Here is a 24,445-nt window from a genome sequence, read left to right as displayed (position 1 = left end):
GTTGAACGTTGTGGGACTTTTATTTTGAAAGGCGTCTACCGTTTTGACGTTAAAGCATTGCGACAAAGTACTTGTAGACAAGACAACACATTGCATTGTGGATTAAAATGACCACAGCACTAATAAAGTCTCTCAGTATATTAACGAAACCTATTCGAGGTAAGAAAGAATATATAACAATCGTGGAAAAAAGTTTAAAAGCACACTTTTCTCTGTTGTTGGCTAAATGCACTTAGTCTAGTCTAGCAGAAGCATTACTCACATGTTAAGTTAATTTTCTCACCCTCATGTTGTTCCAAAACAGTATGACTTTCGTTAGATGTCTGGCAGCCTCGGTTCACTTTTAACTGTCAGTGGTTATTTTTTCTCTAAACATATGAAATGTAATGACTGTCATTCTACCCAACATCTAATTTTCTGCCTCACAGAAGAAGGAAACTCATGCAGATTTGTGTGATGTTTATGTTTACACATTTTCTAAATATTGACTGCATTTTTTTTCTAGAGTCTCAGTCAAGTGATGGTCAAAGCACGCAAACAGCACTTGTGTCAGCTCTCCAGAGGAACCTGTCAGAGCTTCAGGAGCACATGTCTAGGGGAGAAGAGCTGGAGGAAGCCCGACAACTTCTGGAGGAGGTTAGAAAAGACATCACATGGTTCTGTATTGATACAGATGACCTAACTTGGAGCTTTGTCCAGGAATGTCTTATCTTATTGCTCTGCCTGGCACGTCACCTCAACCGCCTCCTGGAAGCCTTTCACCAGAATCCTACTGCACCAAATCCTGCAACCCCCGAAGCTGCTCCACCACTCCCTCCAGATGTTCTCAGTGTGGCCCAGCAAAAGACACTGGGCACTGTATTGCAGTTTGTGGTCACACTGGGTCTCTGCCCATATTTAGCTCCTGGTGTAGGGGTGCCCCTAGCGCTGCGGTCAGCTTTTGGGGCAGCAGTGGAGGGGGCGGTCCGACACGATGTGGCCCCTGCGGGGGAACGGCGTTTACTTATCACTACTAATGTGCTGCTGGAGGTGTCTGCACTGTCATCGCTAGCAACTCCCGTGTTTACACGGCATCTGGGTGATATCATGGCAGCTCTGTGTCAGTTAGCATATCGACCACAGCGCCCTGAAGGAGATGGTACAAAGAGCAATAAGGTAAAAGAAACTACACTAATATTTATTACTTTTTTGACTACATTATACAAGTGGTATCCCATAGTCTCACTTTAGGTCTGGGGTTTCTAAAGCCATGGAAAACCTGCATTTATAAAGGAAATAATTTTTTTTTCCAAGCCTGGAACAGTCATAAAAACAATTAAGTGACAAATATGATTTGAAATAGTTTTAGTTAGCACTGAATTACAAATGTGACCCTGGACCACAAAACCAGTCATAAGTAGCACGGGTATATTTGTATTAATAGTCAAAAATACATTGTATGGGTGAAAATCATTAGGATATTAAGATCATGTTCCATGAAGATATTTTGTAAATTTCCTACCGTAAATATATCAAAACTTAATTTTTGATTAGTAATATGCATTGCTAAGAACTTTATTTGGACAACAGTAAAGATAATTTTCTCAGTATTTAGATTTTTTTTTTGCACCCTCAGATTTTCAAATAGTTGTATTTCAGCCAAATATTGTCCTAACAAACCATACATCAATGGAAAGCTTATTTATTTAGCTTTCAAATGATGCATTAATTTCAGTGTAAAAAAATGTACCCTTATGACTGGTTTTGTGGTCCGTAGTCACAAATGTATATTGATGAACAATATATAAAACTTAAATTATTAACTTAAATTATTAAAACTTAAAAGAAAGTGAGAAATGATGACTGGGCAACTAACTGAAAAAAAAAAAAAAAAAATCTAAAGTACTAAAATGACTAAAACAGAAAGAGTAAACTTAACTAAAAAAATAAAAATGACAAAAGCACATACCAAAGATCTAATTAAACTAAACCAAAAATAAAATGAAACTAAAACTATTGCAAATATTTTTATTAATTAAAATAAAGATTAAATAATATAAAAATGTAAATATTAGATGAAAAACTGAAATGAAAATGAGAAATGTTGCATTGGCAACTAAAGAAATAAAAGTTGACGTTTTTAAAAAATTACCAATATTAAAACTGAAAATAATAATAATTATAATAACTTAGTAAAGTAAAATAATAAAATAGTAAATTTATAAATGTATTGTAACATTTTAAATGTCTTTATCATCACTTTTGACCAATTAAAAGCATTTTTGCTAAATAGAAGTATTAATTTATATAATTAAAAAAAATATATACTGACTCCAAGCTTTTGAATGGTATAGTGTGTTACAAATATGTTACAACAGTTGTTTATTTCAGATAAATGCTGATCTTTGGATCTTTCTATTAATCGAAGAATCCTGAAAAAAAAAATGACTCAACTGTTTTTAATAATATTGATAATAATAATAATTAAAAAAAGCTTTGATCACAGGAATAAATTACATTTTAAAATATATTCAAATAGACAGCAGTTATTTTAAATAGTAAAAATATTTCACAATATTACTGCTTTTGCTGTATTTTGGATCAAATAAATGCAGGCTTGCTGAGACGAAGAGAATAAAAAAACAAACAAACAAAAAAAAAAACATTAAAAATCTTACTCTTCAAAATCTTTTGACTGGTAGTGTAGGTGTGCAAATCCTGTAGGTTTCTCTTTTATGTTTCATATTGGCCAAAGCTGAATCTTTAACCATTTCAGCCTTGCTCATCCACCACAGGGTCTGACGGTAGAGGAGCGCAAGTCCTGCAAAGAAGCTCTCCACAATCTTCTTGGGAAAGTGTATCAGCCAATCATCATCAAAGAGCTGCTTGTTCTGCAAGGGGGTCCTAAACAGGTCTGTTTTGCCCACTGTCTTTCTGAATACTTTTCTGATGTGTTTGTGTGACTCAGTGGAGGCATATCATGTGTAATCTGTGATTTCAGGCGTCAGGTTCCAGAAGTGGATGTGCTGGCGGGGGAGGCAAGGCTCTAACCCAAGCTCCACCGTGGCTGAGGCGACTGTGTGGACAGTTGCTGTCTGACAGGTTAATGCAGCCACAAGGCGTTCAGGCAGTGGTGAGGGCCATCCTAGAGGGGACTGGAGGTAAGGCTGAATTTCGTAAAGAGGTCAGATGGCTGAAACGGTGTTTGAGAGGACAGTCAGTAAGGCATCGCATTTTTTTTTGTTGTTCAGGAATTTTAATGAAATGCAGTATCCTGAAACTGTGTCCTGTTTCCTACAACAAATACCCCCAGGCTAGATGTCTGGGTTAGAATGGATAGAACTAAAAATATCCCTGATGAACTAAAAACAGGAGATATGTCTTTTATGCCAAAAATCATTACAATATTAAGTAAAGATCATGTTCCATGAAGATATACTGTAAATTTCCTACCATAAATATATCAAAACTTAATTTTTGATTAATAATATGCATTGCTTAGAACTTCATTTGGACAACTTTAAAGCCTATTTTCTCAGTATTATGATTTTTTTGCACCTTCAGATTCCAGATTTTCAAATAGTATCTCTGCCAAATATTGTCCTGTCCTAACAAAGCTTATTTTTACAAAATAAATTGCTAATAAAAATTAGTAAAAACACATAAAATCAAATTAACCTTAAACTAAATTAAAATCAAAACTGAAAATATAAAAATGAAAGCTAATTCAAAATATAAATAAATATTATAATAGCATATAAATATTACTAAAATAACACTGTTATGAAAAACTATATATAAAAATGTATTTATTTCTTTTTGTAAAAATCTTATACAGTAAGAATGATAGGAAAAGTAATATTTTTACTGTTTAAAATAACTATTTTCAATTTTGAATATATTTTAAGATGTAGTTTTTTTTTCTGTGATTTCAAAGTTGAATTTTTAGTATAACTCCAGTCACATGATCCTCCAGAAATCATTCTAATATTCTGATTTGATGAATAGAAAGTTCAGAAGATACACTTTTATTGTTATTTTTTAAATAATTTATGACTGTTACATATAATTTGTAACCTGTTTATCCTTTATGCCTTATGCAGATTCTAAATACATTAGCAAATACATTTCCACCTGTGTTCCTGCTTGCGTTTTTTGGTCCATAAATTTTAATGAAATTCAGTATCCTGAGACTATGAGACTATCGCCTACAGCAGTTGCCCCCAGGCTAGATTCCCAGGTTAGAATGGACAGAACTTAAAATATGGCTGATGAACTAAAAATAGGAGACATGTCAGTGAGTGAGCAAAAGTGTTTTGCATAAGCACATAAAAAAGCAGTGTTAATTGGTTCAGCCAAGTCATGGAATCATAATTTTTTGAATGGTGGTGGAAAACGTGTATTTTCATCCAGTACATAACTAAAAAATCCTAATGTGTTTCCAGTGGGTTTATCATGACATGGAATGGCATTATTTTTTTTATCTGTGTTTCACATTTCTGACCAGCAGGTGGCGATTCTGACTGGAGGAAATGTGATGCTGTGGCCAAGATCCTTGCTGCCTGTCCTCAGCAGTCACTCTCTGCTGAGAGTTATTACAGTCAAGTGTGTCCACAGGTAAAGTAGTGTTCAATTATTACTATTATTATTATTGACAGATTCTCTAAGATTGATTCTAATCATGCAATGTAATGTCACTGGATTTAGATTCTGGAGCTTCTGCATTTCAAAGACAAGCTGACTGCACAGCAGTTCCAGAGAGTGGCCACCAGGGCGGCGCTCATCATGGTCCAAGATCGGCCTGAGTTTGCACAGCGATTCCTGCTCTTTCCTCTTCTCTCCCCTCTTCATCGTTGTGCAGAGGGAATCGGTTAGTATGTGTGTTAGCTGATTTAGTTTAGTGATGGGAAGTTCGGATCATTTTACCGACTCGGTCCTTTGAGTCTCGTTCAGCAAAATGAACGAATCTTTTTTCGAGTCATTTCGTTCATTTCGTTCATTTTAGCAAAATATAATTAAAATGGTACGTTTTACCTCCCTAACACATCTACTGCTTACACAAACGTTGATCACACTACAAACAAAACAAAACTATAATGCTATAAGAAACAGAAAAGATTCATTCATTGTTTACCTGGGTCTTTAGTCTATGATTCGCTCACCTCGCCTCTTATCCGACAAGTTTTCGGGTTTGAGTTGTTCGTTCATCACGTGACAGCCCAATTAGCTAACCAACGCAGTCTGAGCCGGAAAGAGAATTGATTAGTTCATCTCTCGAGTCCTCGGGTTTGAGTCGTTCGTTCATCACGTGACATCCCCGTAATGTTAACCTATGCAGCCTGAGCCGGAAGGAGAATTGATTAGTTCATCTTTTGAGTCTTCGGGTTTGAGTCGTTCGTTAATCACGTGACAGCCCTGTAACGTTAACCTATGCAGTCTGAGCCGGAAAGAGAATTGATTAGTTCATCTTTTGAGTCTTCGGGTTTGGAGTCGTTCGTTCATCACGTGACATCCCCGTAATGTTAACCTATGCAGTCTGAGCCGGAAGGAGAATTGTTTAGTGACAATCTTTTGAGTCTTCGGGTTTGAGTCGTTCGCTCATCACGTGACAGCCCCATAAGGTGAACGAACGACTCTAAAACAGGTGAACTAATTCCAGTACAGAACCTAATAGGATGTTGCGCATGCGCGACTGAACGAATCACTCCCCGAGGCGACTCGTTCGTCCCGAGTCACATTAAAGATTCGTTCAAAATGAACGAATCGTTCAAGAACGACCCATCACTAATTTAGTTCAGGTTGTTATGCTCTGACTGAGTGATAAAGCTGCATCAAGTTGCATGCTGATGTTTTTCTCAATACACAGATGCAAAGCATACTCATTTGAGCCTTATGAAATGAACTGATAAGCTTTTGCAGGAGATGACCTATCTCAGGATGTAGTGGAGGAGTGGGAGCTGACTCGTTGTATTGAGGACGTATATAAAGTAAGCAAAGAATTCTGTAAAGTTCAAACACCGTATCATCAATTACATGAAATTGCAATATCAATATTTACATAAGAGTGGTATTTCATTCTGCTCAGATTTGTGTGGTGGGAAACAGTCCATCAGAACTGCTGCTGAAAGCTCTAACAGATGTCATCTCAACACTGTTCAGTCTCTTTTGCTTCACAAAACAGAATGTCTCTCATTTACGGTCAGTGTGCATTCTGAACATGGCACAATTTACTGAAGTATTTGTAATAGTCTGGATTTTTGGACTAAAAGTGGTTGTTCTCTACAGCACATCCTGTCAGGAGATCCTGATGTGGTTCCTGTCTCACTCAGAGCACTCGGTAGCTCTTTCGCAGCTGAAACGACTGTGTGGACTCCTGGGAGAAGTGAGTGGAGTCAGACATGGCTTTCAGTTCTCACCTGGCAGTGAAGGAGGGGCCAGAATTACAGTCAGAGAGTCTATAAGGTATTATTAACTGAGAGCCCAACAATAATTATGTACTGTTTTGTAGACGATTGTAATATTTGAGGCAGGCTAATATACCAGCTATTTCAAGCTTATTGGTTCATGTGACCGTGGACCACAAAACTAGTCATAACCAGGTATATTTGTAGCAATAGCCGAGAATACATTTTATGGGTCAAAATGATCTATTTTATTTTATGCTAAAATCATTAGGATATTAAGTAAAGATCATGTTCCATGAAGATGTTTTGTAAAGTTCTTGCCGTAAATACATCAAAACATAATTTTTGTAAGAAATATGCATTGCTAAGAACTTCATTTGGACAGATTTAAAGGTGATTTTCTCAATATTTTGATTTTTTTGCACCTCCAGATTCTACATTTTCAAATAGTTGCATCTCGACCAAATATTGTCCTATCCCAACAAACCATACATCAAAAAGATTAGTTTTTAAATGTTCAGTGATGAATTTGGAGTTGATATTGTGTAGAATACTCATTTATATTAAGCATAAATTACGGTATGTCAGTATAATCGCAACCATCAGCTACCGTATATTACAGTTTGCAAAATTTGGGGTTAGTAAGTTATTTTTAATACATTAATACTTCTATTCAATGTTTTTATGCATTAAGTTATCAAAACAGTTATTCATTCTGTTCTTTTAAACTTTCTGCTCAAAAATATTAAGCAGCACAACTGTTTTTAGCTTTCATAATAATAAGAAATGTTCCATTTCCCCCCATATTTTTCCCTCATAAAACAAATAAAAAAAACCCTCAAATTCAGGATAAAATTTTTTTCTTGAGCAACGAATCAGCATATTATTGTGATTTCTGAAGGAATTTGTGTCACTAAATTCAGCTTTGCCATCACAGGGATAAAATATATTTTAAAATGTATTGTAATTAAAAACAGTGATTTTAAAGTATAATTATATTATATTATATTATATCACAATATTGCTATTTTTCTATATTTTTCATCAAATTAATGTAGCCTTGGGATCATAAGAAAGCTTTGAATGGTAGTGTATGTAGCAAAGCATATTGATTAACCTGTAATGAACCTGTCTCTGTGTGTTTCGGCAGTGATGAAGATGACGCCCTGTATGAAAAGGTCTCGGGTGAGCAGTGGAGAGTGCAGTGTCTGGTGCAGCTATTGGGAGAGATGAAGGACAGTGACCTGCCTGGAGAATTTTTCCTACTGTTGCTGCAGGTGCTGATCTGTGCCAGTCTGTTAAAGCTTTATTTTTTTTTTTCCAGTGTAGCTCAACATTTAGAACTGCTCCTCTAAATTGTACCATATAAGATCAATGAAGGTACTAAAGATGTTAAGACTCAAAAGCAAGAATTGAAGACTCAAGAATTCTTCAGAATGTAGAGATTTTAAATAACTTTTACAGTTAAAGTGGTAGCTCACCCAAAAATTAAGATTCTGTCATTAATCACTCACCCTCATGTTGTTCTAAACCCATAGGACCATCGATCATTTTCAGAACACAAATTAAGATATTTTTGATGAAATCTGAGAGCTTTCTGACTCTGCATAAACAGCAACGGTACTACCACGTCATGTACTCTTATGAACGCACATCGAAGACTGACACGTACGAGAAGATATTGTTAAATTAAGTTTTCATTTTTGTTTTCTTTGCGCACAAAAAAATTTGCATAGCTTCATAAAATTAAGGTTGAACCCGTGATGTTACATGGACTATTTTAATGATGTCCTTACTACCTTTCTGTGCCTTGAACCTGTCAGTTGCATTGCTGTCTATGTAAGGTCAGAAAGCTCTTGGATTTCATCAAAAACACCTTAATTTGTGTCCTGGAGGGTTTGGAATGACATGAGGGTGAGTAATTTTCATTTTTGGGTGAACTATCTCTTTAAGTATTATCTTCTACTTGACCTAAAGATTTGGAAGTTTCCTTCCCAGAATTCTCAAAATAAATTGCCTTTTGTGGATGCTGTGAAACCAATTTGAATTTGAAAGTGGATGCTGTGATCACATGATTTTTTTTAGCATGCTACACTTTAGGTGGTGAAACCTCTTTATTCGTTGTCTTTTTCATGCTGTTTCCAGGACTTAACGGCTGTGGCTGCTGAGCCGGAGGAGGCTGAGCAGGAAGTGGACACCTCATCTATGACCCTGCTGGAGTTAGAGCAGCACCTGCTGGGGCGTGTGAGTGGACATGGACTGAGACTGGCTCTGCTGCAGGTGTTGGCCATCATGTGTGAGGGGCTTCCATACACACAGCTGCTCCGCAAGCCAACTCAGGTGTGATATAAAAGAAATCATGCATACAAGGTTTATTTAAACATATAAAATGATTCCTCTCTGCCTTTAAAATCTTTTAAGCTGTTTTATCATTTTGTATTTTCTGCTCTGTTTCGACTGAGGTTTAAATAGGGGAAACGTAGGCCATCTAAAAATAAAAACATATCATCTCCTGGCCAGATCTGTTCCATTTACCTCGCAACAAAGAGTATCTTCTCTCTGACTGTTATTTAGGGCAGGTGTATGAGACTCTCTTGGCACAGTTGTGATATATCATCAGTTGTGCTATTTTATGTAGTGATACTAGTGTCAGAGAAGGTCTTTTTATGTCAGCAATACATTTGTCTTTCTGCATACAGGTGGTTGGGTTCATAGTATCCATGCTGCAGAGGGCATGTGTTAGTCTGGAGCGTGGCACTGACAGCCCAGTGGAGAGTCAGACGCTCAGTATGGGAATGGGGCTTGTGGCTACTTTACTTTCTGGAGCTGCTGAGGTACAGTAGTGTATTGTTATATGTTTTGCTGCTGCCCTTTGCTCACTCTATTGTAAGAATTTTCCTAGCAAAAACCTGTTTGCTGCATTTTTGGATAGCTGACATCTTGCAATTGAATCATGCAATTTAGTCCAGCAGTGTGGCAAGCTACACTTAGTCAAAAACTGTTTTTAACAAAAAGGTTCTATTTTTGTGTAGTGAAATTTTATATGACCTCATATATTGAGTGATTTAAATTTAAAAAATGTGAAAAATGTGTTTGTCGCACCACAGTATTTTTTAAAAGAAATGCATAAAATTGAAAAGTGAAAAAGTCAAATTGTGAAAAATGTAAAAAAACAAACAAAAAAATCCGCTTAAAGTATTCACTAATATATTTAGGCACTAATGTATTAAATGTATTAATATATTTATGAATATAATTTATTATTCAGAAATAAGTTATTTCTGTTAATTTGGTGTGATTATTTTAAAAAATAGCAAAAAAGTATAATTATAAATCCATTACAAATATAATAATAATAAAACTGTTGTTGAATAATATTTATTTGAAAAGGATACAATATTGATGTCAATTACCTATTAATAAATCAGCGTATTATTTAATTAATATGTGCAAATTTTAAACTAAAATCTTGTTGTTGGAAAAAATGTTAATGGATGTTTTATTTATTATTTATTACCAATTTGTACCTGTGTATGTCATCTTTCAGCTTACTGCAGATGATTATTCATCAATGGGTGAACTGTTGCCCCACCTGGAGCAGATTTCCCAACAGCACCCAGAGCTAGTCATCCAGGAGCTGGCGTCCGATCTGAGTGCCACCATTGCCACACATGGGGCTTATCACCCTAAAACTGTCCCCAAAACAGCCACCCAGCACAGTACTGCCCACAGTCGTGCTCAACCAGCAGGTCACAGTTCAAAAACTCTCCCAGCTAGTACACCCTCATCTAGAGCTCCTTCCAGACCCCAGGTCCCTAAACAACCAATCTCACATCCAAAACATACAACAGACAAAATTAATCACAGTCAGAAAACTAGAGGAATACCCAATTGTGGGAATTCTGATCCTTCACGTAGTAAAGCTTTCTCTGAGTGCTTGCTCGAGGCCTGTGACCCAGATGTGCCCACCCGAGCCGTAGCTCTGCGTTCACTGACCCACTCAGTTAAAGATGGAGACAAGGAGGCGCTGGAGAACAAGGACAAACTATTAACAGTAAGTGAGAAATCTGTAAGTGTGTGTGTATGTATCTATATAATGGAGAGCCGCTGCGTCAGAAAAAACTGTCCTTGAGTAAATTTTTTTTAACAATACATTTTTCAGGGTTTCACAAAATTCACAGTTTGCTAATGTGAACACACCCACTGTTGGAGAGTAAATAGTTACATGTAGAGGTCGACCGATTATCGGCGGCGATATTAAGAATTTTTATGGTTATCGGTATTGGTAATTTTCAAAACGGATTTGCCGATAAAATAATTTAAAAGCATTTAAAGAGTTTTTGTCAGAGCCCTGTAATTTTTTTTAGGAGTGACATAAGAGTATGGAGTAGGGGTCAACTGATTAAGCATTTTTATGGTTATCGGTATCTGTTATTTTCAAAACTGATTTGCGAATAAAATAATTTAAAAGCATGTAAGGAAAGTTTTTGTCAGAGCCCTTGTTATGCTTAATTTTGACATTAATTTTCATTTTTACACCAGACCATATATATATATATATATGTATGTTCAAAATATCGGTTATCGGTGTACTTGATCTGTAATAAACTGTATCAGGATCGCTGCTGAAAAGCACATATCTGTCGACCCTTAGTTACATGTAACACTGTTACATAATTTAATTACAAAATAAATTTAACTGTAATTGTGATTAATCGTTGCCCAGTACTAAATTTAAATAGGTTAATTTTTAATCTGTAACCTAAGTAACCTTCCCAACACTGACCACACGTTTCTATAAATATAAAATATTTATTTATTCCTGTGTGCCATTTCCAGTTCATCTAACGCTGTTTATTCTAAATGACTGTTGATTTTTCTTTACATTTAGGTTGTAAGAATATTTCCTCTTCAGTGATTTTTTTTTTGGGTCATTTTGAGTTCTAGAGTTGCGCTTTGATGCAAGTGATCATTATAGTATCTGATAAACACCTTTTCTCCCAGTATGCATTATTCTCTCTGATGCTAAAAGCTAGGTGTCACGTACGCATCTCTCCTGGGGTTTGCTTACACTCTTCCCTGGGTGACACTGTTTATATGGGCCAGCGATTTTGAATGTTCCTCTTTCTCCAGTGTGCTGTTTTCAAGGGTGGGTGAGGGTCTAGACCATGTTTTATAAATGAGGTGGGATGTTTGGTGTGTAAAACCTCTTGCTTGAGGGCACCCAAAGACTCTCATGGGATCTAGTTATGATGAGCGGCTTTCGGCAGTGTCTCATCTAATATTCTCTGTAATAAGAGCCTCTTCTGTGTCCGTCGCCTTCATAAATAGAACCAATTCACACATAAGCACGGACACAGAACATCATGACAGTGACAACACCCAGTAATCCAGTAATATATGTGTACCTCCAGGAAATCAAGTTTTTTTTTTTTTTTTCCTTTTTATTCATTCAATATATTTTGGATATTTATGTGTCTGTTTTTGCCTTTTTTGATTGAGATTGGGTTATCTTTTGTATTCATTTTTAGTTATTCTTTAATTCGCTCTTAAAGTCACACCACTTCACCCCACGTGAACTCATTTAAATCTCTTAAATCCGCAGGCCATAGACATGTTTTAATTTGCATTACTGTAAACGTGCTGAGAGCTGAGCTATTGGCTCCTCGAAAAACTGTCAGCGATAATTAGACTAAGGAATTAATTAACTCTGCCCTAATTCTTTGCTCAGCTTTCAGTGAATTATTTCAATGTGTTGCAGCTCTTTCTGGAAAACCTGGAACATGAAGACTCCTTTGTGTATCTGTCTGCCATTCAAGGTAATTCATTCATTAGTTTAAACAAGAAATCAACCTAAACTCCAAAGAAATACAACAAAATATGACAGTCACACTTGCATTTGCCTATTTTTTTACATGACTATTTATGTTTTTTAGAAATTATTATAAAATGTTGATTCATTTGTAGTTGTGGTGGTATATAATAGAACAGCTTGGTTTTGACTGGTTGAATGACTTTGTTGTAAATGGAGGTGTAAAGCATAGACATTACATTGACCTGATTTACTTTGCAGTGGAACTCACTGTCAGCTTTACCTCAGCACATTACAATATGAGTTCAGCTCCCACGTTACTCATTTCTAAAGAATAAAGACATTCGGTTAAACCTTTCACTTGGTAAATAACCAAACTTTTCTATTGCTATGATAGACAAAGCATCCATTTCCTGAGCATATCAAAGTAGTCATTGTAGTAGTCCTTATAATGTTTTCAGTTGAATCTGAATAAAATTGAATATTACAAAATTACTAATAATGATTTAATTTTTTAGTTATTTAAATTGTTTAATTGTTTGTTTTATATATACAAGCATTTATATATATATATACTACCATTTTTGGGACCAGTAAGAGATTTTTTAAATTTAATTAATTTATTTATTGGATAGACATTAAAATGGTCACAATTGACAATAGAAAGTTTACATTGTTACAACGGTCTATTTTTAAATAAATGTTTTTTTTCTTTTGGAAGGTTCTGTTCATTAAAGAATCCTGAAAAATGTCTTACAGTTTACAAAAATACATTAAGCAAAAGACCTGTTTTTAATGTTGATAATAAGAATAAATGTTTCTTGAGCAGCAAATCAGTGTATTAGAATGATTTTTGAAGGATCATGTGACACTGAAGTACGGAAGCCTGTTTCCGCCACTGACTAAAAAATAAAAAAGGTAATTGCGACTTTTTTTCTCACTTTTTTTCTCTGAATTGTGTAAGACAAACTTGCAATTCTGACCTTTTTTTTCTCAGAATTGCAAGAAATAAACTTGCAATTGCAAGTTTACATCTCGCAATTCTGACTTTTTTCCTCAGAACTGCACAGACTCACAATTCTAAATATTTTTCTCAGAATTCTGAGATATAAACTCACAATTCTGACTTTTTTTTCCTACAGAATTTGTATCTTAAATATCTTATATCTCTATATCTTAGAGTTTATATCTCGCAACTTAGACTTTTCTCAGATTTGCGAGTTTATATCTCATAATTCTGACTTAATAACTCGCAGTTACGAGTTTGTATCTTACAGTTCTGAGAAAAAAAGTCAGAATTGCAAGATAAAAGGTCACAATAACCTTTTTTTTATTCAGTGGTGGAAACAGGCTTTCATGCTGAAGACTGGAGTAATGGCTTCTAAATTTAGCTTTGCCATCACAGGAATAAACTACATTTTAAAATATATTAAAAATAGAAAACGGTTATTTTAAGTTGTAATCATATTTCATAGCGTTGCTGTTTTTGCTGTATTGTGATCAGATAAATGCAGCCTTGGTAAACATAAGAGATTCTTAAAAAAACAAACAAAAAAACAGTAAACATTTCTTCAAATCTTTTTAAAGGAGAAGTCCACTTCTAGAACAAAAATTTACAGATAATGTGCTCACCCCCTTGTCATCCAAGATGTTCATGTCTTTCTTTCTTCAGTCGTAAAGAAATTGCTTTTTGAGGAAACATTTCAGAATTTTTCTCCAATATAATGGACTGCTATGGTGCTCCGAGTTTGAACTTTCAAAATGCAGAGTAAATGCGGCTTCAAACAATCCCAAATGCGACTGTAAACAATCCCAGCTGAGGAAGAAGGGTCTTACCTAGCGAAACGATCTGTTATTTTCATGAAAATAATGCAATTTATATACTTTTTAGTGTCAAACGCTCTTCTTGTCTGTTTTTTGCCGGTTCACGACAGTTAGGGCATGTCGGAAAACTCCCATTTCATGTTCTCCCTCAACTTCAAAATCATCCTATATCGCTGTTTTAACGTTTTGGTTAAGGATGTTCACTGTGCAAAGACTGGGTTTGTACTTCTGCAGCAGTGTAGGATGATTTTGAAGTTGAGGGAGAAAATACAATTAGAGTTTTTCGACATACCCTAACTGACTTGAACCAGAATACACGTTCAGGCAGAGCAAGACAAGATGAGCGTTTGAGATTAAAAAGTATTTAAATTTAATTTTTTAAATTAAAGTAACCGATTGTTTTGCTAGATAAGACCCTTCTTCCTCAGGTGGGATCGTTTGAAGCCGCGTTTAAACTGCATTCTGGAAGTTCAAACACCATAGCAGTCCATTACATGGAGAAAAATCCTGAAATGCTTTCCTTAAAAAACATAATTTCTTTTTGACTGAAGAAAGAAAGACATGAACATCTTGGATGACAAGGGGGTGAGTACATTCTCTGTACATTTTTGTGCCGAAAGTGGATTTCTTCCTTTAAGAATAGTGTATATTGATCAGCAATTGTGGAGGATTTTCTTTGTATATATGTCTTTCTCAGAAATAACTGGATCAGTCTGAGGTTATTTTAAGAATAGCTTTGGGATTTACAACAACGTTGTTTCTGGGCCAGCAAACAGATTTAGAGTGCTCTATTTTGGGTTGATTAGCTAAACCAGCTCTGTTTGCAACCAATATGATCTCACCTCTTGTCCATAAATAGTCATACAGGACCATCTCAACCCTTTTTAGCCCTATTGAGGAATAGCTGAGTTAAGATTTTAATGCTCTGGCAGCCTATTGTGGTTTTTATTCATCCAGTCTTAAAGAGAGTCTGTCAGATGTTCAGTCTTTTTTCAAAGCTGTTGTTTCTTTTTTCTGTTTCAGGGTTGGCAGTGTTGGCTGACTCTTTTCCTGAGCAGATTCTGCAGAGACTGCTGGGAGAGTATCAGAGCGGGGCGGCTGTCGGTTCCCCCAAAAGGGAGCGTTCCCTAGAGACACGCCTCAAAGTGGGCGAGGTTTTAATGAGAGCCAGCAGGGCCATGGGTGAGCACAGTCACTGTCTGTAGTCTTTCTTTCTAGTCTTTCTTTCAAAATACTTTCTTTTAATAAACATGCCCCGCTTCAGGACCAGTTTGTCAGATCTGGGCAGTGCCATATCCCCAACACAAGTGTGCGGTTATTCATTGTGTCTCGAGATCATTCAGTCTGGGTCTGAGACATGTCGTCTTGGCCCGGCTCCTTAACGCTAACAGACCGAGCTCTGAAAAAGCTTAACAGCTGCTACAGTCCGCTGAAACCGCACAATGAGTCTCACAGCTCTCTGTCACATTCATAGCGCCTTCACACACAGCAGGGGGCATCACACACTTCACCCTCACACTTGAGCCCAATTTACATTTTCAACTATGAGTATTATCTAATGGGACATTGATTTCAATCCTTAAATCCTTGATTTTGTACTAACTAAATATCTAACCACAACATGCTGTTTCACAATGTACACATCCAGTCCATAATTTAAAAATCTAGCATCCTGCATACTTGTGGCTCTGGTTTCTAATTAAACATGTCACTTAATAAGGGGCTTGGACAGATGGCCACAGTTAACAAGAAGCACAGCATCAAAGAAAGTGTATGTTACACTTTTTCTTGCCCCTTTCTTTTTCCCTCCCTCAGACACACATTTCTTTTTTCTTGTAGATCTAGTCCACAATAGCCATTAAAGCTCTTTTGATCTGTTTAGAGGATTGGTCAGCAAAAGAAGTGGACATTCATGTCTGAATAGGTCCTGGCACATGGGTTCTGGAAGGTTTTGTAGAGTTTAAATGATGAGCCAGAAAAATCAGCTGTGTAGCAAGACCCTCTGAACCTACCTGGCAGGCGTTTTAATTGATTTTGTCTTGTTTTATCCCTATTAATTTTTCTTTAAAGAATGCTAATTCCTCTTACACTATTACCTGCTGGTGTGAGGAGGATTTTTTTTTTTTTGGAGCTCTTTCATACAAGCCAAAAAAATCCCATTTTAGTGACTTTCCTCATGCTGTAGGAACGTGCTTTGGACTTTCTCAGACTTTCACACCGAGATGGAGAGATTGGAAGAGGAGTGGCGACTTCAGCTTTGTGTTTGTGTGTGTGTGTTTGATGTGTGTTCTGACTGGAGCTTTCATCCAGTGCACTGTATATGTGGTATTAGAAAGAGTTAGTTTTGTTTGTCTTTATGTACAGTTGAAGTCAAAAGTTTACATACACCTTGCAGAATCTGCAAAATGATAATTATTTTACCAAAATAAGAGGGATCATGCAAAATGCATGTTATTTTTTATTTAGTACTGACCTGAATAAAATATTCAGCATAAAAGACATTTACATATAGTCCACAAGAGAAAATAATAGTTGAAATTATAAAAATGACCCCGATCAAAAGTTTACATACACTGGATTCTTAAGGAGAAGTTCACTTAAAGAACAGAGATTTACGGATAGTGTACTTACCCCTTTGTCATCCAAGATGTCCATGTCTTTTTTTCTTCAGTCGTAAAGAAATTATGTTTTTTGAGGAAAACATTTCAGAATTTTCTCCATATAATGGACTGATATGGTGCCCCGAGTTGGAACTTCTAAAATGCAGTTTGAATGTGGCTGCAAACAATCCCAAATACGGTTGTAAAAGATCCCAGCCAAGGAAGAAGGGTCTTATCTAGCGAAACGATCGGTTATTTTCATAAAAATAATACAATTTATATACTTCTTAATGTCAAACGCTTGTCTTTTCTGGTTCATGACAGTTAGGGTATGTCGAAAAACTCCCATCTCATGTTCTCCCTCAAATTCTAAATCGTCCTATATGGCTGTTTTACCTTTTTTTGTTAAGGGTGTTTGATCTTCTTTGCATGTTCACTTTGCAAAGACTGGGTCGGTACTTCTGCAGCGATGTAGGATGATTTTGAAATGATTTTTATAGTTGAGGGAGAAAATACGATCTGAGTTTTTCGACATACCCTAACTGTCTTGAGCCAGAATACACAGAGTTCAGGCAGAGCAAGACAAGATGAGCGTTTGAGATTTAAAAAGTATTTAAATTGTATTTTTTTTTAATGAAAATAACCATTCGTTTCGCTAGATAAGACCCCTGTTCCTCGTCTGGGATTGTTTACAACTGCATTTAGGATCGTTTGAAGCCACATTTAAACTGTATTTTGGAAGTCCATTATATGGAGAAAAATGTTGAAATGTTTTTCTCAAAAAACAGCTTTTTTATGACTGAAGAAAGAAAGACATGAACATCTTGGATGACAAGGGGGTGAGTACATTATCTGTAAATTTTTGTTCTGGAAGTGGACTTCTCCTTTAATGCTATGTTGTTAACTGAATAATTTTTGTGTATTTGAACCCTTTTCAGCAATGAATATATGATTTTGAGATCCATTTTTTTCACACTTAGGACAACTGAGGGATTCATATGCAACTATTACAGAAGGTTCAAACGCTCACTGATGCTCCAGAAGGAAAAACAATGCATTAAGAGCTGGGGGTGAAAACTTTTGAACAGAATGAAAATGTGTAATTTTTCTTATTTTGCCTAAATATATATTTTTTTTCATTTAGTACTGCTCTTTAGAAGCTACAGAAGATACTTGCATGTTTCCCAGAAGACAAAATAAGTTAAATTTACCCTGATCTTCAAATTCAAAAAGTTTTCACCCCCCGGGTCTTAATGCGTCCTGTTTCCTTCAGAAGCATCAGTGAGCATTTGAACCTTCTGTAATAGTTGCATATGAGTCCCTCAGTTGTCTTCAGTGTAAAAAGATGGATCTCAAAATCATACAGTCATTGTTGGAAAGGGTTCAAACACACAAAAAATGATGATAAACCAAATAATTTGAGGGACCTGAAGGATTTCACTAAAGAACAGCAGGCAGTTTAACTGTTTAGGACAAACAAGGAGCTCAAAAACACAGCTGTGGATCATTCAGATAACAAAACAGTATTAAAAATGAAGTGTATGTAAACTTTTAAACAGGGTCATTTTTATAAATTTGTCTATTATTTTCTATAATGGACTACATGTTAACGTCTTTAATGTGAAATATCTTATTCGGGTCAGTACTAAATCAAAAATAACATGCATTTTGTATGATCCCTCTTATTTTGGTAAAATAATTTACATTTTGCAGATTCTGCAAGGTGTATTTTAACTTTTGAATTCAACTGTATGTATCTAAATATCTGTACAAATGAATTAAAATCTTGTCATTTATCTCTTAGGTGATCTTGCTCCACACTACGGCCGCCCTCTGATTGGTGTGTTCCTGAATGGCACACGAGATGAGGACAGTAGTGTGCGTGCCAGCAGCCTCTCTAATTTGGGTGAACTCTGTCAACGTCTCAACTTTTCCCTCGGACCACTGGCGCAAGAGGTAGTACCACTATAGAACTGAAAACCTAAAAAGCCAAGACAACCAGTCAAGCTGATGAAAAGCTGATTCTTTATGTTGTTTAGTCTGTAATTAGTTCTTTTTAAGCAGATCCCTAAGGCTGCTTCTTAGTCTGATGTCATCATTCTCTACTGTGCACAGCTGTGTGTGTGTGTACACATGTACATCTCTACACAAGATTACCACGTCTAGTGCTGAGATCAGGATTTCTGGTAGCGGAGCAGGGTGATAGATGGATGAACCTGACCTGCGTCAATTTCACTGATTTGCTCTTTAAAATCAATTTCTTGCCTACAAATCTTAATGTAGCAGTCGATTATGTATGCAAAGCATTAAAACGTACCTGAGACTTTAGCATTATACTTTTGCTGCCTTGCAAACATTGATATTTCCTTTAGGAAATGCAAATCTAGTATTCTTTGATACTTCTGCTAATATGTGAAACGTGTGACTGCTTTGCAGTTGGAAAGCAGTTTGTTTATTTTTTCAGTGCTTGTACATACAGTCGTTAAGAAAATCTACTATAAGCTTCTGAGCTGCAGCGGTGCTCTGGAGATCTTCATGAATAAGCATCTCTGTCAGTGTGACTAACTGGGCTGCTTATTCATGAAAGAGCCTATCTGCAACAGGCTGTTCTCCAGCGTCTTGACGATTAGCCTTGTGCATGTGTTTAGACACCAATCGACCCGCTACATTGACATTAAGATCAACTAGTGCAGCATTGCAGATCTTTGCGGCCTGCATACGTCCCTTGTATTTGACCTCTGTGTGCTGGTTCTTGCAGCTGAGCACGTGTCTGACCGCCATGATAAAGACCGACAGAGAAGCAGAAGTTCGAAGAGCTGCGGTCCACGTCATTGCTCTGGTTCTTAGGGGCCTTAGTGATAAAACCACTCAGGTCAGTATATCTGTGATTCTTGCTGGTATTAAGGGAATATAAAAGGCTTTTTGTAAAGCACTTGATTTTTTTATTTAATCTAAAAAGTACAATAAATTGTTCTTTTGGTTGGGACTACTTTTTGATCATTACACCATGTCTCTACCTGGTATCCTTGGATGTATCATGATCCTTCAGAAATCATTCTTACATGTTGATTTGGTGTGCAAGAAATGTTTCTTTTTGTTATGAATATTGAAAAAAAGTTAGAAGGTAATGTAACTTTACTTGTGCTAATTACACCTGTGTAATTAGTTTGTTTTATTGCTGAAATTTCTGTTTTTTTTTTTTTTTTGCAGGATTCTGTATGATTGCTTTATTTTGATTTCCTTATTGATTTTTTTTGTTTTGTTTTGTTGTTGTTTTTTTTACAAATTCTAGGCTTGTAATTTTTCTTTAAAGGTGTGAAGTCCCATCTCTGAGTTCATATTAATAATGTGCGAAGGCATCCACTTTTTTTCCAGAATAATTCTGAAAACAAATGACATTCTCTGAGTTTACAGAATATGTTTTGCGTGTAAGGTTATAGAGTAGGTTGCTAGGTCTTCTGATCTGGTGTAATCAGATCATCATGTGTTTAGTGGGAGGAATTCTTCTCTTCCAGCATCTGGACTGATGAGCAGCAGCTGTAATTTTCTACTCTCTTATTTAGAGGTCACCTGCTGTGTAAGACAACCAGTGCTCTGTATAATCATCACTATCAGCAGACACCCTTGTTCCCACGGCCCTGATCACTTTCCCAACAATGGCTTTCATTTTAGATAACAGCTCCTACAGCTCATTTTGTACATGCTGAATAAAATCGATAACCATAGGGTAATTTATTTATTTCACATTTTCAGAAGAAAATCTGACTGCATTTTAGTGCCACATTAATTTTTTTTAAATCTAGGATTAATAAAGTCATAATATTACGAGATTAAAGTCTAAATAATATGAAAATAAAGTTTAAGTATTACGAGAGTTAAGTCGAAATATTTCGAGAATAAAGTTGAAATTCAGAATTTTCACAAAGGAAACAGTATCATTTAATGAATCGAATTGAAATCGAAAAGATGATTGATTCACATGAATACAGCGATCTGTCCCACCACATTAAAGAGCATGAAAATTATTGTAGGACTAGGGCTGGGCGATAATTCGATAACAATAATTATCGCTCAATGTGAATTTCTTTGATAAACGATAACAAGAGTTCGATAAATGTTCAAACGGCGGTACCATAGACACGGCGCAAACTTACTGGAGCAGATACGTTAACTCGCTAAAAAAAAAAATCGGTCACTAAACAGCGCCAGTGTGCAGTGCTAGAATCTGTGAAAACAAATGATTCGGTTTATAGCCAAACGAAACAGGGCTGACAAACAAGAGAAACACTGCGCAACGATACAGTCGGAAGGCTTTTTAATCTACGAATCGCCATCATTTAACATAGATTTACTGTAGTAGCGCTTACTGCACCGTGGTATTGTGTCAGAAATGTGGGTATGTCGAATTTTGTTATGTTATTACTGTAGACATGTATTAAATGTATCGAAGGAGGAGTAATAGTATTTTTGTGGTTAAGCTATATCGTTTATGCATTTATACTAAATATATTTAGTCTGTTTATGCTGTTTTTCATACAAATATCTAGGAACCATATTACATTTTTCTATGGATCTATGGATGATATTATGCAAGAGCAATAGTTAATTAAAACTCAAACAGTCAGAATAATTAAATTTTAACCATATAAAAATGAGGTTGCTACAATTTTTACAGATATTACTGATTTTAAAAGTTAACATAAATCTACATCCTAACACAAGCTACTATCAAATGTGTATTTCTAAGAGACAAAAATTTTTATATTATTATATATGTTAATATTATCAGGTAACACAAACATGTTTCTTGATTTGACATTATATTACTCATTAACATTTTTTTTTCTGTTATGGAAAAATGACTGGAAAAAGTGTGTACCATAAAGAATATTTTAAAGCCACATTTAATCGTCTGGTTTTCACACTGTAGCAAAAATCTGGCTTTAAAGAAATAAAAATTGTGACATTTATCGTGATAATTATCGATATCGACAGATATGAAAAAAATGATCGTGATAATTTTTTGCCCATATCGCCTATGCCCTATGTAGGACACATTTTTTGTATCTCGCTATAAAACGGACAGATTTTGAAAGCTTTTATATTAGTTTTATATTAATATTTTATATTAAAATTACCAAAAGCACAAAGCTTATTGCTATTACTGGATGGCTGGCGCACTACAAATGGGCCGAATGAATGCAATCAAAGACTTGAAATATTATTTCCAAGCATGTCCGTGCGAGTATAACACATGGTATGATTTCTGCTAATAATCCCACATATATTCAAATAAATTCCAGTGGCCTGGCAACTTATCCTGGTGCTCCCAATCCAGGCCATTTGCATACACAAGCTATACTGTCAAAATATTCTAACTTTGATTTATTTCTCATAATTTTAACATTATTCTCGAAACATTTAGACTTTATTCTCGTAATTTCAACTTTAGTCTCAAAAACATTTTGACTTTATTCTCTTAATTTTGACTTTATTCTCAAAATATTTCAACTTTATTCTTGTAATTTCAACTTTATTCTCGTAATTTCGACTTTAATCTAGTCTTTTTATATATTTTTTTCTTTTTTAAAGTGGCATCGTGAGAAAAGGTGGTCCTTGCTTAAGCAAAAATTGTCCCTGCTATGCTAGAGTGTTGTTGGCAAGACATATTTAAAAAGTATTGATGTTCATAACATGAACTGTGCAGGATAAGGTTATAAAGTTGAACTTTTAGGGTTAGAAGTTTGCTTTGAATCCTTTTATAAAGTGTAATGTATCACGAGTTACAGCTTTAACTACATTAACCAGTCAGAGCCTTGTTGTGAGGTCATATGAATCACACCACAAGATTGAATTTGTAAGTTTTATTGATAAAAAATGTTCTTTTGATGTTGTCAGCAGACTGGCAGTCGATTGACATTCCAAGTTTACAGACTACAGTTCTGTTCTTCCATAATGCAGTGTGATAATTGTATGCCAGTTATTTAAATATATTTTATATGTATCACAAAAATCCCATATGAAAGGAAGATATTTTCCTCTTATGGAATGATCTTTAAACCTTGATAATGTCTTAAAGGGATAGTTCACCCAAAAAAAAAATTTACCAGTAATTACTCGGAACACAAATTAAGATGTTTTTGATGAAATCCGAGAGCTTTTTGACCCTGCATAGACAGCAACACAGCTGACATATTCAAGGCCCATAAAATGTGTCAGCCTACAAAATCTACATCTACTTTGTCTTTTTACTACTTGACTTTGCAGCACTTGGAATTTTTTTGGGTTTGTCCACATAAAACGCATCTCCCTCTGTAGACACACATGAACTGATCCCATGACCTCAGAGCCGACTGAACTGGTCATTGCTGCTGCAATTGACCTTTTATACTTTTGACCCCCTGATTTACAGCGGCAGAGTCCACCCTAGTTAGTACCCCGAGTCTTGAAATATTTGCACAAGCACTTTATAGGACAGGTTTTACCCGGCGATGCTGTCCCTTGCATGTACCTTGGCATTGGCCCGGGTGCAAATTCATATCTGTCATCGCCGTCTGTTGGGTTTCCCAGGATGCAGCCTCACAAAGGTCCTTCTGGTATTAGGAGCGGTTGTTACTTAGTACAGCTGTTGCAGTGAGTAATGAAACGGCTCGTCCAGGTAAACCATAAGTCACAATGCCTGGTGTCTTTTAGTGTGAAGTTAAAAGAGCTGACTGCTCACAAAAGTGCTCTCCTGCTGTGAGGGAGAAGGTCAAGAACATCTGCCTCAAGAGACACATACTGTACTCATTATATTCTCTTCCTCGTTTGTTATTTTCTCACTTTGAGTAGTACAGTAAAACAGTACATCTGCTTACTTAAGTGTTTTTGTCTCTCCTTCTGCTTTTTCAGGTTCTTGGGGATGTTTTGTTAGAGCTGTATCGGGCTCTGAAGTGGGTGGTGCGGTCGGACCCAGATGAGGTGGCTGTACTCCACGCTCAACTTGCTCTGGAGGAGCTGGATGATGTCATGAGGAGGTTCATCTTCCCACAGCAGAAACTTGAGAAAAAGATTGTGGTACTTCCTTGACAAGGCTCCAGGACTTACATAACCTTTTTTTAGATGGAGGATTTCCTCTTAGATTTTCACCATCCATTGATTTATACATGTTTTTTTTTCTTCCCTCCCCGTAATCATTTTTCACACCCATATTTTCATTCTCAAACTAAAAAACCTGTCTTAGCTTTGATAAACTAGCACTGTGGCTTTTGTTATCTGTGGTTATAGAGGGCACCACAAGATATATATCTGTGTAAAGAGCTCAGCGGTAGCTGGTTTTCACTCTATTCTGCAAAGGTGATAAAATGCCTGTTTGCTTTTTTATCGAATGTTTGTGTTACATATAAAGACGGCTAGGTCATGACATCATTGTAATATACGACAGGGCAATTAGTCATTCTCCTAAATGTACCCCCACTGCACAATAGTGAAACTTTCCATTCATGTTAACCGTCTCTATGGCTTGCTGACCTCTTGGGTCTGCACCAAAGAAGAGCTGGTTAAATGCCATGTAAATACAAATGTTAGCATTTATGCTAACTCAGAATGTTAGTTTGGACATGAGGTGCCTCTGAAATAAAATAAAAAGTGCTTATTTTTCCAAAAATGGTCTAATGTTTATATTATTCTGTCGTTAACAGTTTCTTTTTCCTTTTGCTAGGACTATCTTTGTGTAAGTGTAAGCACATGTCTGAACATGTGGGTTAGGTTGCAGTGCCACAAGTTCCTGACTGCCTCGTGTGCTGTAAGGTAATAGAGGTGGACCGACCATTCACTTTCTAAAAGTA

At 35.9% G+C, this 24,445-nt stretch overlaps 1 protein-coding gene across 5 annotated transcripts; it reads left to right on the top strand.

Annotated features, from left to right (window-relative positions):
• The first annotated feature begins 22 nt into the window (after positions 1–22).
• On the top strand, positions 23–24,243 carry tango6 (transport and golgi organization 6 homolog (Drosophila)). Of its 5 annotated transcripts, XM_051135888.1 has the most exons (19): positions 23–159; positions 506–636; positions 700–1,155; positions 2,775–2,891; positions 2,981–3,140; positions 4,487–4,596; positions 4,687–4,849; positions 5,890–5,966; positions 6,065–6,177; positions 6,265–6,441; positions 7,534–7,660; positions 8,529–8,723; positions 9,083–9,217; positions 9,931–10,437; positions 12,145–12,202; positions 15,043–15,201; positions 18,424–18,575; positions 19,378–19,491; positions 23,511–24,243. In XM_051135888.1, the coding sequence occupies exons 1-19, from the start codon at positions 108–110 to the stop codon at positions 23,685–23,687; spliced, it is 3,180 nt and encodes a 1,059-aa protein (XP_050991845.1). In that variant the 5' UTR covers positions 23–107; the 3' UTR covers positions 23,688–24,243. The 5 variants fall into 5 exon arrangements, with proteins under 5 accessions (XP_050991845.1, XP_050991841.1, XP_050991844.1 ...); XM_051135884.1 differs by having other exon boundaries at positions 506–1,155; XM_051135887.1 differs by having other exon boundaries at positions 67–159; positions 506–1,155; positions 4,490–4,596; positions 5,899–5,966.
• Positions 24,244–24,445: the final 202 nt, after the last annotated feature.

This window comes from Labeo rohita, chromosome 18 (assembly GCF_022985175.1).
Source record: "Labeo rohita strain BAU-BD-2019 chromosome 18, IGBB_LRoh.1.0, whole genome shotgun sequence".
Taxonomy (NCBI): Eukaryota; Metazoa; Chordata; class Actinopteri; order Cypriniformes; family Cyprinidae; genus Labeo; species Labeo rohita.
The sequence above is the reverse complement of the archived record's forward strand: the minus strand, read 5'-3'. Positions and strand labels throughout refer to the sequence as shown.